General features: G+C 40.6%; 1 protein-coding gene across 6 annotated transcripts in view; it reads right to left on the bottom strand.

Annotated features, from left to right (window-relative positions):
* LOC102411900 (CGRP receptor component) overlaps window positions 1-17,677 on the bottom strand; it is a 40,817-nt gene that overhangs the window by 20,313 nt on the left and 2,827 nt on the right. The window contains exons 1-3 of one of the 6 annotated variants that reach the window (XM_025275189.3): window positions 13,554-13,812; window positions 13,239-13,310; window positions 4,176-4,212 (exon numbers count right to left, since the gene is read on the bottom strand). In XM_025275189.3, coding sequence (XP_025130974.1) covers window positions 4,176-4,212; window positions 13,239-13,310; window positions 13,554-13,561 — 117 coding nt within the window. In that variant the 5' untranslated portion in view covers window positions 13,562-13,812. Of the gene's footprint in view, window positions 1-4,175; window positions 4,213-4,639; window positions 4,761-8,787; window positions 9,250-13,238; window positions 13,311-13,553; window positions 13,813-17,677 lie in introns of those variants that run through there. The other 5 variants (XM_006070340.4, XM_025275187.3, XM_006070339.4 and 2 more) reach the window with 5 other exon arrangements.

Consider the following 17,677-nt stretch of genomic DNA (forward strand, 5'->3'; position numbering starts at 1 on the left):
ATAAATTCATTTGTTTACATAAGCTATTTCAAGTGTTTCCTATCAATATAAACCATAAAACTCTAAACAAAGTGGGTATAGTGGGAACATACCTCAACACAGTAAAGGCCATACACGACAAGCCCAGAGCCAACATTGTACACAACAGTGCAAAGCAAAAAGCTTCTCTTAAGATCACGAATAAGACAAGGATGCCCACTCTTGCCTCTTTTATTCAACTTAGTACTGGAAGACCTAGACAGGGCAATCAGTCAAGATGAGAAATAAAAGGCATCCAAAGGGATGTAAAGAAGTAAAACTGTCACTATTTGCACATTGCATGGTATTATTTACAGAAACTCCTAAAGACTCCACCAAAAAACTGTTAGAACTAAGAAATGAACTCAGTAAAGCTGCAAGATACAAGGCCAACATACAGAAATCTGCTGTGTTTCTATACACTAATTAAAAAAAAAAAATTCTAATCATTATAATTGCAACAAAAAAGACAAAACACCTTGGAAAACATTTAACCAATGAGGCAAAAGACCTGTCCAGTGGAAACTATAAGACACTGATAAAAGAAAAAGTCAAGACACAAATAAATGCTCGTGGATTGGAAGAATATTGTTAAAGTGTTTGTACTACCCAAAGCAAACCAGATTCAGTATAATTCCTATCAAAATTTCAATTGCACATTTCACAGAAAGAGAACAACCCTAAAATTTGTATGGACCACAAAAGACCCAGAATAGTCAAAGCCATCTTGAAAAAGAACAACAAAGCTAGAGGCATCACACTCCCCGATTTCAAACTATATTACAAAGCTATAGTACTCAAAACAGTACAGTACTGGCCTAAAAGAGATGCAGAGATCAATGGAACAGAATAGATCCAGATATAAATCCACACATATACAGCTAACTAATTTATGAAAAAAGAGCCAAGAATATACAATGGGGAAAGGATAGTCTCAATAAATGGTGTTGGGAAAACTGCACAGCCATATGGAAAAGAATGGAACTAGATCACTACATAAACCATACACAAAAATTAACTCAAAATGGATTAAAGACTTGATGGAAGATCTGAAACCATAAAACTCCCAGAAGAAAACACAGGCAGCAAGCGCCTTGACACTGGTCTTGGCAATGAATTTTCGGATTCAACACCAAAAGCTAAGGCAACAAAGGCAACAATCAACAAGTGGGACTATATCAAACTAAAAAGCTGCTGCGCAGCAGAGGAAATCATCAACAGAGTGCAGCCTACTGAATGGGAGGAAATGTCTGCAAATTATTAGCTGATAAGGGGTTAATATCCAAAATATGTAAATTCCTACAACTCAAAAGCAAAAAAACAAATAATCCAATTTAAAAATGGGCATTTTCCCGAAGAATACATACAGATGGCCAACAGGTCCACAAAAAGATGTTCAACATCACTAATCATGAGGGAAATGCAAATCAAAACCACAATGAGATTATCACCTCACACCTGTTACAACGGCTATTATCAAAAAGCCAAGAAATAAGTATTGGTGAGGATATGAAGAAAAGGAAGCCACTGCATATGATGGCTGGGGATGTTAACTGGTGTAGCCACTACGGAAAACAGTGAAGGATTATCAAACAATTAAAAACAGAACTACCGTATGAATCAGTAATTCCACTTCTGGATAACTATCCAAAGAAAACAAAAACACTAATTTGAAAGGATATATGGACATCTAGGTTGCTTCCATCAGCAGATGAATGGATAAGAAAGCTGTGGTACATATACACAATGGAGTATTACTCAGCCATTAAAAAGAATACATTTGAATCAGTTCTAATGAGGTGGATGAAACTGGAGCCTATTATACAGAGTGAAGTAAGCCAGAAAGAAAAACACCAATACAGTATACTAACGCATATATATGGAATTTAGAAAGATGGTAACAATAACCCTGTGTACGAGACAGCAAAAGAGACACTGATGTATAGAACAGTCTTATGGACTCTGTGGGAGAGGGAGAGGGTGGGAAGATCTGGGAAAATGGCATTGAAACATGTAAAATATCATGTATGAAACGAGTTGCCAGTCCAGGTTCAATGCACGATACTGGATGCTTGGGGCTGGTGCACTGGGACGACCCAAAGGGATGGTATGGGGAGGGAGCGGGGAGGAGGGTTCAGGATGGGGAACACATGTATACCTGTGGCGGATTCATTTTGATGTTTGGCAAAACTAATACAATTATGTAAAGTTTAAAAATAAAATAAAAGTAAAAAAAAAAAAAAAGGATATATGAAGCATTATTTATAATATCCAAGGTAAGGAAATAACCTAAAGTGTCCATTTACAGATGAATGGATAAAGAAAATATGGCATGTGTGTGTGCACATGTATATATATATGTGTGTATATATATATTTATACACACATACATGCACACAGAGGAATATTATTCAGTCATAAAAAATGGAATCTTGCCAACTGCAACATGAATGGAATTTGAGGGCATTATGCTCAGTAAAATAAAGCAGAGAAAGATAAATACTCTATGATCTTACTTACATGTGGAATCTTAAAAACAACACAAAACCAAAATTCAAGCTCATAAAGAATAGATGCATGCGAGAGACAGCAGGGAGGATGACAGAACAGACCAAAGTGCTCAGATGTCACAAACTTCCAATTATAAAAGAAAACCATGGGGATATAACGTACAGCATGGCAACTCTAGTTAATACCGAACTGCATATCTGAAAGTTGCTGAGAGTAAATCTTAAAAAGTTCTCATCACAAGAAAAAAAAATTATGTGACTATGATGTTAATTAATTACTTATTGTGGAAATCATCTTGCAATATACACAAATATCAAATCATTATGTTGTATGCCTGAAACTAATATATTTGATTATACCTGAATTAAAAAAATTTTTCCAAAAACAAATTAAAAAAAAAAAAAAGATTTTGCTTCTTCTCCAATATGAAAATCTATTTTATTTCTGGAAAAGAAAAATTATGAGGCAAGTGATAAAAGTGGTTTACCAAAAAAAGGGGGGGGGGGGCAGAAATGCTATAGAACTTTAGAAGTAAACTTTTCCCACAAGGAAGAAACATATGTGTATTAGTGCTAAGAAGGGTCAGGAGGAAATCTCTCTCTTATTTTGGAGATTATACCAGAAAACTGTGAGAAGCACAGTATCACGATATAGTAACGACTAGATACAATGCAACCGTCCCCTGCCTGTTGGTCCTTTCAGATATAGTGGCTTGAGACCCCATTAATGCAACGTTTACAAATGGATAAAACGCTAAACACCTTGTCCAGAGGCCTAACGGACAAGGAGATTTCTAAAAGCCAATGGCTTGACCATCTCCTTCCTGTTATGACTAGAACCCATTTAAGATGAACCTTTAGGAAGGAAAGACTACGGCCCACTGTGTTAATTCTACTACCTTCTACATATATCACACAATGAAGACTTAAATCTCCTCTAAGTCTTCCTGAGTTTAGACCCTGACCTAAGAAAAATTGACGAATATATGAATTGTTCTTGCTATACCCAGAGTTAACCTATCAGATGGTTTTGCTATTACCAAACAACACCCAGGTATAATAGAAAGTAAGCAGAAGTAATGGTCTATCTCCCCTCTCACCAACCTTTTTCCTTCCTTCCTTTCTTTCCCCAGCAACCCAACCCTCAAGCCCCCAAATTCCAAATCTGTTAGTTCCTACTAATTACTCATAATGGTGAGTCAACTAAACTCTCACTTCCAAAATGAAGGTGTTAATACCTATGAGACCATTATGAGGATCAAAATAATAACTTACAAAAGCATTTTACAGCTAAAGAGTGTTAATTTGGAAAAGGCATACATTTTTTAACAGAAAATTTTTACAAACAGAAACAGTTCCAAAATAGATGCTTCCATCCTATGAAGGCATCCCAAATGAAGATCTCAAATCTCTAGCATTGGAGATGGTTGCCTACATGAGCTAGAGCCTTCTCAGCTTTCCTGAATTACTGTGTGTGATTTACCAAGCTAAGAGTATTCCAAAGTCCACCAGATGGTGCCATCTCTCTTATTTTAAATGGGAAATCCAAATGAAGTCAGTCATTTCTAACCAAAACTAATTCAACAGCCTTCAGAAGCAGAGGGCAAACAATCAGAGAGGAAAACACAACAGTCCAAAGCAATTTACCTCATAGTTACTGAGCAGCGCAGCATTGGCATCCTTCCTGCAAAACAAAGTAAACTGTCATTAGTCTGGGTCCCTATCCCTCTGTGGGAACGAAATATATAAGATAATCCCTCTGTTAAGATTCAGTAGCCCAGTTCAGAAACTTGGGGACTACAATCCCCAAATTGAGAAATGTCCTAAATCTCACTGGTTTAGCTGGCGATGCACAAATTCAGAGCAAATTCTCCTCTTTAAAACTGAAGTATATCACAAACACATCATTAGGTAGGTTACTAAGATACTCTACTTATCCATGGTCCAAGTAGGCAGATGTTAGAGAGAAGTCAGACATCTAGAGGAAGTTAGTAGTAGGAAGAACCCGTGGGCCAAACCACAGGAGTAGGGGGATGGCAATAAACAGGGTGCTAGAATTAGCTGGAGAAACAGAGTGCCCCCTCATCCCACAGCCATGCCCTCTCCAGCACCTCTGCCTTCCACCAGCTGTCGACATTTTGGGCAGCTAAGTTTTCCTGCTGGATCACCAGAAATGAGACCCTTAACACTAACATCACTCCTGGAAATCCCAGCGATGTCAGGAATCCTGCCCGATTGGCACAAAACTCCCAAGGTGTTTATCCGCACTGTCAACTCAACAGGCAGAGTTCACGTGTAGAGCAGTGGTCAAAACCCTGACCCCTGTGCAACAGTCAAGGCAAATGTCACTTTCATGTATGAATGAGCACAGCAGTGTAACTTGCATTAAATGACCACTGATCCATTCTACAGTATCGCATCAAAAAGTACATACTGTTCTTAACGGTCTATAATAAGAATGCAATTTTATTAGTAACAATTAAGAATTCAGTTTTGACCTACAGTATGGCACAGGGACTATATTCAATATCTTATAATAATCTATAATGGAAAAGAATCTGAAAAAGAATATATATGTATGTATCGCTGAATCACTTTGCCGTATACCTGAAACACTGTAAATCAACTCTACTTCAATTTCCAAAAAACACAGTTTTGAAATCAGACAAATGTGGGTTCATGTTCCAGCTCTGCCACTTACCTGAGTTTTACTGAATTAATTACCATCCCCCTAAGCATCCCCATATAAAACAAAAAGTGAAGATAAACTAGTACTCAGAAGCGTAGCCTGGATTCTAAATCCAGCTCCATCCTCCATTAGATATGTGAATTTGGGCAAGTTATTAAACCCTTCTGTGCTTACATTTCCTCATCTATAACATGGCAATTATAGTACCAACCTCCTAAGATTTTTATAGGATTGAGCTGATACATGTGAAGTACCTGAAACACAGTAAGGACTCAATAAACACCATCTATTACCACTTCTGCCTGTGCTACCACCACCACCTCTTCCTACTTCAAAAAGCTGTTCTGAGGATGAAAGGAAAACACAAATTTTAAAAGTGTAACAGCCTGTGGTTTACTAGGATCGCCCTAAAGGAAAGCTGTAAGACATCATTTCACTTTAATTCTCACTAAAAAGCCTGTGATGTACAAGCTATTATGATCCTTCCTCATAGATGATGAAACAGGTGCAAACATTAAAAACTGTGCTCAAGGGCACACAGTAAAAAAGAAAAAACTGAAGTGGACAATAACTATAGGATTGTAAAAAATAAAACTGGATGGAGATCAGTAATACAGAATCAACTCACCAAGGAGTTTGTATTTGACATAATGTGCAACAAAGATAACTGTCTGTTCTTAAACTAGGAGAGGGGCTGTAAGGTGAAAACGAGGACACAAAATTTCAAAAACATGGGCGGTTTCCCCAGTCAATAAGTAAAGCAAAACAAGCAAGAGGTGGACACAGCATGCAGCCAAGACCTAGGTCATCACACAGCGCTGTCAGCACCGTAATCAAAACAGCACAAGGCTTACCAAAGGTTACCAGTCATTCAACAGAGAGCCAGGATTTCATCAAGCGAGGCCTTGCGCAAATGACAATGGCATTTAGGTCACAGAGAATATATTTAAAAGGAACCTGACACAGGAAGGATAATGCATAATTAGGGGCACGACATGGTTCATTTAAAACTGGAAATGACAAATCAAGCCACATGTCATCCTTGACTACTTAATCAGGAAGTCAGCCCAAGAGCCTTCCTATGATCTTTGCTTGAAATTGAATTACAACTCCCTGTGTGCCATAACATTCAGGGGTACCAAAACAGCCCTTCCTGGAACAGGGTGGTGAAGAATTACAAATGCTGTTCTTTCTCAAGGCCAGTGGAGCCATCCCAGGTACCACCGTGACAAGTTCACCTCCAAGTCCCAGCCCCTCCTCGGTCATGCAGACTATTCCAGGCCCTGGGAAATCTGTCCTTGCTGTTCAAGTACTGCCCCACTGCCCAACCATGCTGTTAACTGAGAGAATCCCAGGAACATCTCCTGCCTTTTCTAGAGTCAATATACAAAGGATAGGCGCTCCCTTCCAGGTATATTGTCATGAACCTGTGTTTTGGGGCCAGGAGAACAATGGATCTTACTGAATCTTGTTCTCTGGTGGGCACAACTAATTTACCCACTGATATTTTATTAGGAAGATATTAATTTTTTTTTTTAAACCAACTAAATGCTAATGGAGTAAATGCAAAAAATTCTAGGCATTCCTTCATTCAATAAAATATCGGGCTTCCCTGGTGATCCATGGTTAAACTTCTGCAATTTCACTGTAGGAGGAACAAGTCTGATCCCTGGTCAGGGAAGTTTCACATGCTGATTGGTGTGGAAAAACAAACAAACAAAAAAATCAATGAATACAGTGTGTTTTTACTAAGTCCTAAATGAGTTGTGTATATTGGGGAAATTTTTTTTCAATGCAGTTTTTATCCTGAAGAAGTTCCTGTAACCACCACTAACTGGCAGGCTGCTGAGAACAGGATATGGTGAGATTTGAGAAACACCTTAATCAAGTTATCTAACTCAACAGCACCAATAATGATGATATGATGCCCTGAGAAGGAAACATGCCTTACAGCAATCCAGTCCCAAATGGTTAATTTAAACCTAGTTACGAGGATATAATCAGACAAATGCAACCTGAGGAAACTTCTTCAAATCCATTGGCCCAGATCCTTCAAATATCACTATCATTTGTCCTGATACCAATGTCACAAACAGAGGCTAGGAAACTGTCTTAGAGTGAAGGAGGTTAAAGAACCCTAGAAACAAAGGCAATGTGTGATTCTTGATTGGATCCTAATACAGTTTCTCCTAAATCTAGCTAAAACATTATTTAGACACTGATGAAATTTTAATATAGATTGCATTTTAATAATAGTGGTTATATAAGCACTAAATCCCCCAAGTATGATGATGGTATTACAGATACATAGGAAAATGCCTTTTTAAGACTGATAACATGACACAGCTGTAATTCTCAAATAGTTCAGTAGAGAGTTAGAGAATGTGAGAGAGAGTGAGAGTGTGTGTGTGTGTGCACACGCGTGTGTAGAGAAAACACATGCATGCCTATGTGGTGACTCTAAGTAAACGACATACAGGTACTTGTGATGCTCTTTTTGCAACTGCTACATGGGTTTAACATTTCTCAAGGTAAAAACTTGAGAAAAATGGAGAATGTAAAACTAAAAAATTCCAGGTTTTTTTAAAAAGACATCAGTATAACTTGTAATTAAGGACCCTCTCTTCCAATTTTTTTTTCTTCATACTCTCTTGTAGGACTTAGAATAGTGCTGATATTACTTATATTTAAAGCAAATATTCCAAGTGAATTTTAAAGACTGTGTGAATCTATACTTACAAGAGGGCAGTCACCTAAGCTCCTTAGCTGACTTGCTATTTGAAATTTAACCTGTAAAATCTGCTTAACTTGCTGAATCAATTTAATGGACACAAACAACTACTCTGGAAAACGAAATTCTGAATAAACAGAACAAAATGATCTATTGACAGACTTTCCTTAGAGGCACTCACGCACAAAGAAGTCCAAGCAAACAGTGCCTAGTAACTGTCACGCAGTCAACTCTTACGAACACAATGACGAACGGAATTGCTCAAATTCTCCTATGTTTAATCTATGTTACTAATTCAAGTCCTGTTCGGAAAAACTAAACTCTGCTCCAAGAAAACTGAGCAACCTTCAAAGTCAATGAACAAGTTAAAGTGTAGCATGCACCTGGGAGCCAGCAAACTCTTTCCAGCCCTGTTACCGACCCGCTGTAGGACCTCTTAGCTAATGTCTCTAAACATCAGTATTTCCAGTTGAAAGATAAAGGAAATTCTGACACTCTTTCAAAAAGATGATACAGAAGAAAGTCCATTTTCCCTAACTCTGTATCTTAACTTCAAGAATAAAAGGATGAACACAAAGTCTTCCAGGCATATAAATAACCCAGAGGCATTAGACAAAATCAGTCAAACAACAAATACCTCATGCATACAAATACTTAATCTTGCTATGAATATTTGGTATCCTTTCATCTGACGTGATGGTGAAAACGTTTTCATTTTTAAACTCTCCCTTTCAACCAAATAAAGCATAAATATTCCTTAACCTTAAAAAACTTCTAGTGTATATTATATGTATCATTCACATACACTAGGTAGTTAGGAAAAAAAAGTAAAAACTCACAGGACTCTTCCATCCATGCCTCCTCACTGCAGGTCCTAGGACTGCCTGGCAGAGGTACAATACATTAGCCCTCTCAGAAACCCAGGGTCTCCTGAAGATCCTGAGGACCACACTGTCAGAGATCACACCTCACGCTGGAGACCAGGCAAGATAGGAAGTTAGGTGTCCAGACCATCCCATTCCAGGGGCCCTGCCACCCCCAAACCACACGCCTACCTCAGAAAACCTCATTTTCCCAAAACTGCTAGCCACAGAATTCTTCATTGATCAACGACTTCTTGGAAGAAGTGGGCAGGTTACTACCAGAGAAAAAATTCTTGACGGAAATCATTTCACTTTGGGAAATCAGATAATTGACATGCTAAGCAATCAAGAAACTAGCTCATTAATTTATATTAATTTAACTTCTTAAACTAATGAAGTACTATATTACTTCACTCAACAAGTACAGTTAGCCCTTTGTATCTGTGGATATGAAACCTGCAGATACAAAACTAGTAAAAACAGAAGGCCGACTATATTTGTTGAAGGCCTACTGTGTGCCAGTGCAGTGCTAAGCGCTAGGTGAACACACACTGGTCCCCGCCTTCATGGTACCTACACTCTCACGAGGAAGACAAAGCACCAGACAAACATACATCTATTATTGTAACTTGTAATTATTTAAGGGGAAAATAAACCAAGGTTCTGTGAGAGACAAAAAGCAGGACTGACTTCAGATTTACCAAAGAGGAAAAACACTGAAAAAGGATACTCAACCTGAGATGTCAAAGAGGTAAGAAAAGGGCAGAACAGGAGGAAAAGTATGCCAGGAAGAAGGAACAGCAGTGCAAAGGCCCGGAAGTAGTAAAGGGCTTGGAGGGTTATCCTAATTACCTGCCTACCAGTGCAAAGTGTGTGTGTTCAGGGGAGGGTGTATGACAAGAGACCACGCTGGTGACTGCGTGAGGTTAAACAGGGTCTTGTGGTCCTACTAAGAAATGCAGATATCCTCTAAGCACAAAACAAAACCAATGAAGGATTTTTACACAGAGAGTGATTTGATCTAATATTTTAATTCACTTTGGCTGCTGTGTGGAAACAGAATGGGAGGGGGCAGGGCAAGTGTGAAAACCAAAGGCTATTGTTTAATCCAAACCAGAGAAGACTGACAAAAATTAGCAGTGGGGACAGTGAAAAGTTACTGCAATCAAAATTCATTCTGAAGTTGGAGGTTACACGAGTGGCTGATGGACTGGATTTAGCAGTGAGGAAACAGGGCTCGATTTCTGGTCAAGGCAAGTGTACGGCTAAGAGAGAAGAGCTAGAAATACATTCTAGGGAATCATTTTCATATAGATGGGTAAAATGACCAGGGGAGAGAGTATGGAGAGTAAGGGTCCCAGGACTGAGCCCTAAAATGCTTCAACATTTAGAAGCCAAGCAAAGAAGGGGGTTCCAGGAAAGAAGACAGAGAAGTAGTCCTTGAGGCAGGAGGAAATCCAGACGAGCATGTCAAAAAGCCAGGAGTTTCTGTATCAATTACTGCTAAGGGATGGAGAGAAAGCTGAGGTCAGAAAATCAACCTCTGGTTTGACAAGATAGGTAAATCTACATAAGACCCATTTCTGTAGACCAGTGAGGATGGAAACTCAAAGAATGATGGAAAGAAATAAAGAGTAAACGACACTTCTAAGAAGTTTTCTGGTGACAGGAAGCAGAAAAGGAGCCACAGGTAGACAGGATGTGGGGACAGACAAAGGATTTTTTTCTCCTCAGCAATTTTTACTTTTATTCATATGCATCAGATCAGATCAGATCAGTCGCTGAGTCGTGTCTGACTCTTTGCGACCCCATGAATCGCAGCACACCAGGCCCCTCTGTCCATCACCAACTCCCGGAGTTCACTCAGACTCACGTCCATCGAGTCCGTGATGCCATCCAGCCATCTCATCCTGTCGTCCCCTTCTCCTCCTGCCCCCAATCCCTCCCAGCATCAGAGTCTTTTCCAATGAGTCAACTCTTCGCATGAGGTGGCCAAAGTACTGGAGTTTCAGCTTTAGCATGATTCCTTCCAAAGAAATCCCAGAGCTGATCTCCTTCAGAATGGACTGGCTGGATCTCCTTGCAGTCCAAGGGACTCTCAAGAGTCTTCTCCAACACCACAGTTCAAAAGCATCAATTCTTCAGCGCTCAGCCTTCTTCACAGTCCAACTCTCAGGAAAAACCATAGCCTTGACTAGACGAACCTTTGCTGGCAAAGTAACATCTCTGCTTTTGAATATGCTATCTAGGTTGGTCATAACTTTCCTTCCAAGGAGTAAGCGTCTTTTAATTTCATGGCTGCAGTCACCATCTGCAGTGATTTTGGACCTCAAAAAATAAAGTCTGACACTGTTTCCACTGTTTCCCCATCTATTTCCCATGAAGTGATGGGACCAGATGCCATGATCTTCGTTTTCTCAATGTTGAGCTTTAAGCCAACTTTTTCACTCTCCACTTCATATGCATACCAAGTGTTAATTTGAAAAACTCAGTGGCCACAGGACTGGAAAAGGTCAGTTTTCATTCCAATCCCAAAGAAGTGCAATGCCAAAGAATGTTCAAACTACTGCACAATTACACTCATTTTACATGCTACAAAGTAATGCTCAAAATTCTCCAAGCTAGGCTTCAACAGTACATGAACCCAGAACTCAAAGATGTTCAATCTGGATTTAGAAAAGATCAAATTGCCAACAATCGCTGGATCATAGAAAAAGCAAGAGAATTAAAAAAAAAAAATCTACTTCTGCTTCACTGACTATGCTAAAGCCTTTGTGTGGATCATAAACTGTGGAAAATTCTTTAAGAGATGGGAATACCAGACCACCTTACCTGCCTCCTGAGAAACCTGTATGCAGGTCAAGAAGCAACCGTTAGAACTGGACATGGAACAACAGACTGGTTCAAACTTGGGAAAGGAGTACATCAAGGTTGTATATTGTCACCCTGCTTATTTAACTTATATGCAGAGTACATCCTGCGAAATGCCAGACTGGATGAAGCACAAGCTGGAATCAAGATTGCTGGGAGAAAACATCAATAAACTCAGATATGCAGACACCACCCTTATGGTAGAAAGCGAACCAGAACTGAAGAGCCTCTTCATGAAGCTGAAAGAGGAGAGTGAAAAAGCTGACTTAAAAACTCAACATTCAAAAAGCTAAGATCATGGCATCTGGTCCCACCACTCCATGGCCATTTTTATGGCTCTTGATACAGGTAAGTCTTCAAAAGAACTGAATCAAGTTATATTATCATCAGTAGTGTATGAGAATTACTGCCCCTGCCCCCTGGTCTGGCCATACTTTTAGTATTTTTAAAAATGTGTATGTGTGAAATGAAGTCTCAGTGTCACTCATTCATAAATTACTCCAGGTCACCATCCAGCCCTTTTCACCTGTCCATGCCTGCCTTGGCTTCCCAACTGAGTCACAGCGAGGGGACCAGGACTGCCTCCATCCATTGGCAGAGTTTAGTAAGACAAGGGATCTTTTTTTAAGACAGATAAATTAAAACAGGTTTGTATGCTGACAGGAAATGCTTAGTGAAGAGGGAAAAACTGATAATGGGTTGGACTAGAGTAATATACATGCGTGTTTTTTTCAAGTTTCATATTAAACCCCATTAGTGGATTGCAAAATCAATTTAATGGGTTAACATTCTATTTTAATAAAAGAGAGTATCAGAGTGTATGGTATTGTCTTAGGAAGCTTTCATTTACATATACCTACTGTGCTTTTTTTTTTAAGCCTGAAAAACACTAATACATGTAGACATTAAACACGAGGCACAAAAACATAAAGGAAAATGTATGAATCAGTGCCAAAGAAAACATAATATGGGGACGACTATAAGTTAACGTAAAGAGAATCAACCCTGAATATTCACTGGAAGGACTGATGCTGAAGCTGACGCTCAATACTTCTGCCACCTGATGTGAAGAGCCGACTCTTTCAAAAAGATCTGGATACTGAAAAAGACTGAAGGCAGGAGAAGGGGACGACAGAGGACGAAGTGGTAGGATAGCATCACCGACTCAATGGACATGAGTTTGAGCAAAAGCCGGGAGATGGTGATGGGCAGGGAAACCTGGCGTGCTGCAGTCCACTGCGTTGCAAAGAGTCGGATACGACTGAGCGACTAAACAACAAAATAAATTGTCAACCATGGAAAAATTCATTACACAATAGGCGCAAAAATTTCCATTTGCAGGAGGAACAATGAGCAGACACGGAAAAGGCTATGCGGAGTTAAAACTGTTAGAATGGCTTTTACCCTCCACACACACACACACACACACACACGGCTAAACACACAAACTTCCCATCAAACTCGGAGAGCGCTTCTTCTGACTAACGCCTCCCCAGGAGCCCATGGCCCCTAAAGAAAGCTCCACCCCAGGATTTACCCATCTTTCCTCCTGGTACCTCCAGGCCGGACCCAGGGCTTTATATCTCAGTCCCCGTTCCGACACTGAGCCTGGCTCCCCACGGTGACCCCTGCAACAAGAGTGAGTGGATGAGGGAGGGAACAGGCACTTAAAGGCAGCTGGGCCAACTGGCACGCCGCCCCGCGACCTGTGCACGCGGTGGGAGTTGGCGCGAAGGTCATCGGGCCAGAGCGGGAGCCCCTTCCTCCCCGCGCGCCGCGACGAGAGGTCGCCCCAGGCCCACGTCTGCCGGCTCCCAGGGCCGAGACGTCCCGAGCTGTGAGCGTCGGCCGAAAGCCCGCGACCCACTTACACTTCCATATTGCCTCCGCCTCTTCTCCTCGGGTCACCAGCACACGCCGAGCTCCAGGCCTCCGCGCCGCGGCTCCCGGCTCCGCGCCGAACTCCCTGGAGCCGGCTCCGCTCGCCGCGGTGCACGCCGGGATCGCCGCGATGCACGCCGGGAGCCTGGAGGACCCCACCCCCACCCCCACCCCCACCCCCGCAGGGCCGTGAGTAGGGCGGGCCCCTCTGGCCATTTGAACCCCTATGCTCTTCGCCTGTCTCGGAATCAGAATTTTAGGCGTTTGCGAGAACATTAAGCTCACGTTTTCGTTGTCTAGGTTGTATAGAAGTAGTATTAACTTAGTGAGTTTCCAAAGACATAATCGGACTAGCAGGTCTTTGCGGCGTGAAAGACCCCTCGGATAGTAGCGATGGCTAGGGGCGAGGCGGCCCGGAGCTCTATTTCTGGACCTGGGTGTGTTCCGTTCAGTTCCTGAAAATCCAGTGAGCCTGCATGCCTAGGTGCACTTTTCTGTATGTGTGTTATATTTGAATAAAACGTTCTAAAAGGTGTGTGTGTGGAGGGGGGGGACCCAAAAAACCTCAGCCTCCTTCCATTTCCCATTCATCGGAGTTACTTAGCAGGGAAGCGTAAAGAACCTTAATGAGAAGCACAGTCTCCGACCTTTCGACCTTTCGGCCTTCCTAGGAATTTGCCTAAAGGGAATTACAAGATACTTGAAGAAAGATCGATGTGTTGCTAGAAAGAAAGATACTAGAAGAAAGATCTATAATGTTGCTGAGATAGAGCGTAAATGCTCAGCAATGAGGAATTGATCAATCTTGTTTCACCCATACAGTATAATATATGTAACATGAGAAATCATGTAGCATAATTTATATGCTGGGGAAATGCTCAAGATAGGATTTTTAAAAGATGGAAAATGATGTGGTATGACTCTAGTAATTTAAGGAAAAATAAGCATGGGGAAAAAATATCCTAAGAGTATTGCCGCTAGAACCACCTAATCTACTAAGTTTTGTGTTCTTAAAAAAAGACATCAACAGAACCGTCAGTGTCTATTATCTTCTGGATTTTTGGTATATTTGAAATATTCCTCTAAGACTGGAAGGAAATATGCCAAAAATGAGAATGACAGGTGTCTTTTGTTTTTTTAAAATGCTATCTTTTAAAATTTTTATTTATTTATTCATTCGGCTTCTCTAGGTGTTTGTTGCGACATGCGGGATCTAGTTTCCAAACTAGGGATGGAACAAGAGCCCCATGTACTGGGAACATGGAGTTTTAGCCACTGGACCACCAGGAAAGTTTGCGGTTGGTGTCTTTAGACAATGAGTCAATTGCTAATTTTTTCCCACTTTTTTTTATAGCTATAGCAGTTATCATTTACTAAACATTCCAATCCCAAAGAAAGGCAATGCCAAAGAATGCTCAAACTACAGCACAATTGCACTCATCTCACATGCTGATAAAATAATGCTCAAAATCTCCACGCCAGGCTTCAGCAATATGTAAACTGTGAACTTCCAGATGTTCAAGCAGGTTTTAGAAAAGGCAGAGGAACCAGAGACCAAATTGCCAACATCCTCTGGATCATCGAAAAAGCAAGAGAGTTCCAGAAAAACATCTATTTCTGCTTTATTGACTATGCCAAAGCCTTTGACTGTGTGGATCACAATAAACTGTGGAAAATCCTGAAAGAGATGGGAATACCAGACCACCTGACCTGCCTCTTGAGAAATTTGTATGCAGGTCAGGAAGCAACAGTTAGAACTGGACATGGAACAACAGACTGGTTCCAAATAGGAAAAGGAGTACGTCAAGGCTGTATATTGTCACTCTGCTTTTTTAACTTCTATGCAGAGTACATCATGAGAAATGCTGGGCTGGAAGAAACACAAGCTGGAATCAAGATTGCCAGGAGAAATATCAATAACCTCAGATATGCAGATGACACCACCCTTATGGCAGAAAGTGAAGAGGAACTAAAAACCCTCTTGATGAAGGTGAAAGAAGAGAGTGAAAAAGTTGGCTTAAAGCTCAACATTCAGAAAACGAAGATCATGGCATCTGGTCCCATCACTTCATGGGAAATAGATGGGGAAACAGTGGAAACAGTGTCAGACTTTATTTTTCGGGGCTCCAAAATCACTGCAGATGGTGACTGCAGCCATGAAATTAAAAGATGCTTCCTCCTTGGGAGGAAAGTTATGACCAACCTAGATAGCATATTCAAAAGCAGAGACATTACTTTGCCAACAAAGGTCCGTCTAGTCAAGGCTATGGTTTTCCCAGTAGTCATGTATGGATGTGAGAGTTGGACTGTGAAGAAAGCTGAGCACCGAAGAATTGATGCTTTTGAACTGTGGTGTTGGAGAAGACTCTTGAGAGTCCCTTGGACTGCAAGGAGATCCAACCAGTCCATTCTGAAGGAGCTCCGCCCTGGGATTTCTTTGGAGGGAATGATGCTAAAGCTGAAACTCCAGTACTTTGGCCACCTCATGTGAAGAGCTGACTCATTGGAAAAGACTCTGATGCTGGGAGGGATTGGGGGCAGGAGGAGAAGGGGACGACAGAGGACGAGATGGCTGGGTGGCATCACTGACTCTATGGACGTGAGTCTGAGTGAACTCCGGGAGTTGGAGATGGACAGGGAGGCCTGGCGTGCTGCGATTCATGGGGTCTCAAAGAGTCGGACACGACTGAGTGACTGAACTGAACTGAAACATTCTCTTTGCAAGCTTCTTGATAAGTGCTTTACTATTCCATGATTTTAACAGTTAACAGTTAACAGTGCAGGCTTTGCAGGCAGCCTGTGATTCTATTTACCTCCATCAGTTTCTTAGGGGTCATTTAACCTTGGGAGTTTACTTAACTTCTCCTAACCTTAATTCCCTAATGTATAAATTATGGATCTGTTAGATATCTAAAGTGCCTAGCACATACTAAGTGCTCAACAAATAATAATTACTGACTGTACAGTCATGACACTCTATTCGGTAGTTTCCTTTGTTATCCAAATTTTACTACTGAGGAAACTTGAGCCAAGCTTGGAGAGATTATAATTTACCCAGAGTCACTCATCTAGGCCTGTAGGGATTTAAACCCAGGCAAATCTGAACAAATACATGAAGTGTATTAAATTGTCAATAGTGATTAATGACTGGATAAATGCAACATGCAGTATTAATACAATGGAATACTATTTAGCAATAAAAAGGAATGGGGTACTTATACATGCTACAACATGGATGACCCTCAAATACATGCTAAGTGAAAGAAGCCAGACACAAAAGACAGCATATTATATGATTCCATTTATATGACATGTCCAAGAATAGGCAAAAAGAAAAAAAAACAACCTTTAGAGAGGAAGTGGATTAGTAGTTGCTGCTTAGGGTTGGGAGGGGGTAGAGGTGGTGATGGGAAGTTGATGGGTACTGAGTTACTTTGGAGAGATACAAAAATGTCCTAAAATTAGATTGTGGTAATGATTGCACATTCCTGTGAATTTACCAAAAAAACAATGAAGTGTACACTTTAAATAGGTGAATTGTAAGATATGTGGATTATATATCAATAAAGTTGTTAAAATGGTTTTTACCGGTATTTGCCTGTGACACCTGCATTGGAAGGGAAGTGAGGGGAGTTTTTAACATTTAACTTTACACATTGGCAATTTTTTAAATGTTTTTCAATATACATGTTATTTTATTTTATTTTTTTACAAGTTATTTTAAAACTACAAAATAGAAAAAAAATTTTTTTGGCCAAGCCACATGGCTTGCGGAATCTTAGTTCCCTGACTGAAGACTGAACCCAGGGCCACATCAGTGAAAGCACCAAGTCCTAATCACTGGACCACCAGGGAACTCCCTACAAAAGTATTTTTAAAACAATTAATTTACTTTAAAAATCAACAAGTAAATAAAATGCCAACCCAAACGCAGATGGCCTAATTCATGTGGAGATTCCCCGTTGTTATTCACTCAACAAACATGTACTGATGGTCCACTGGGTGGTGATGATACATACATGAATAATACACACCTCCTGCCCTGGCTGGCTGCCAGCCTAGTTGTGAACGAGCTCTGGACATCAACAACTACAATCCCCTGTGTTTAGACGCT

Source organism: Bubalus bubalis, chromosome 24, assembly GCF_019923935.1.
Source record: "Bubalus bubalis isolate 160015118507 breed Murrah chromosome 24, NDDB_SH_1, whole genome shotgun sequence".
Lineage (NCBI taxonomy): Eukaryota > Metazoa > Chordata > Mammalia > Artiodactyla > Bovidae > Bubalus > Bubalus bubalis.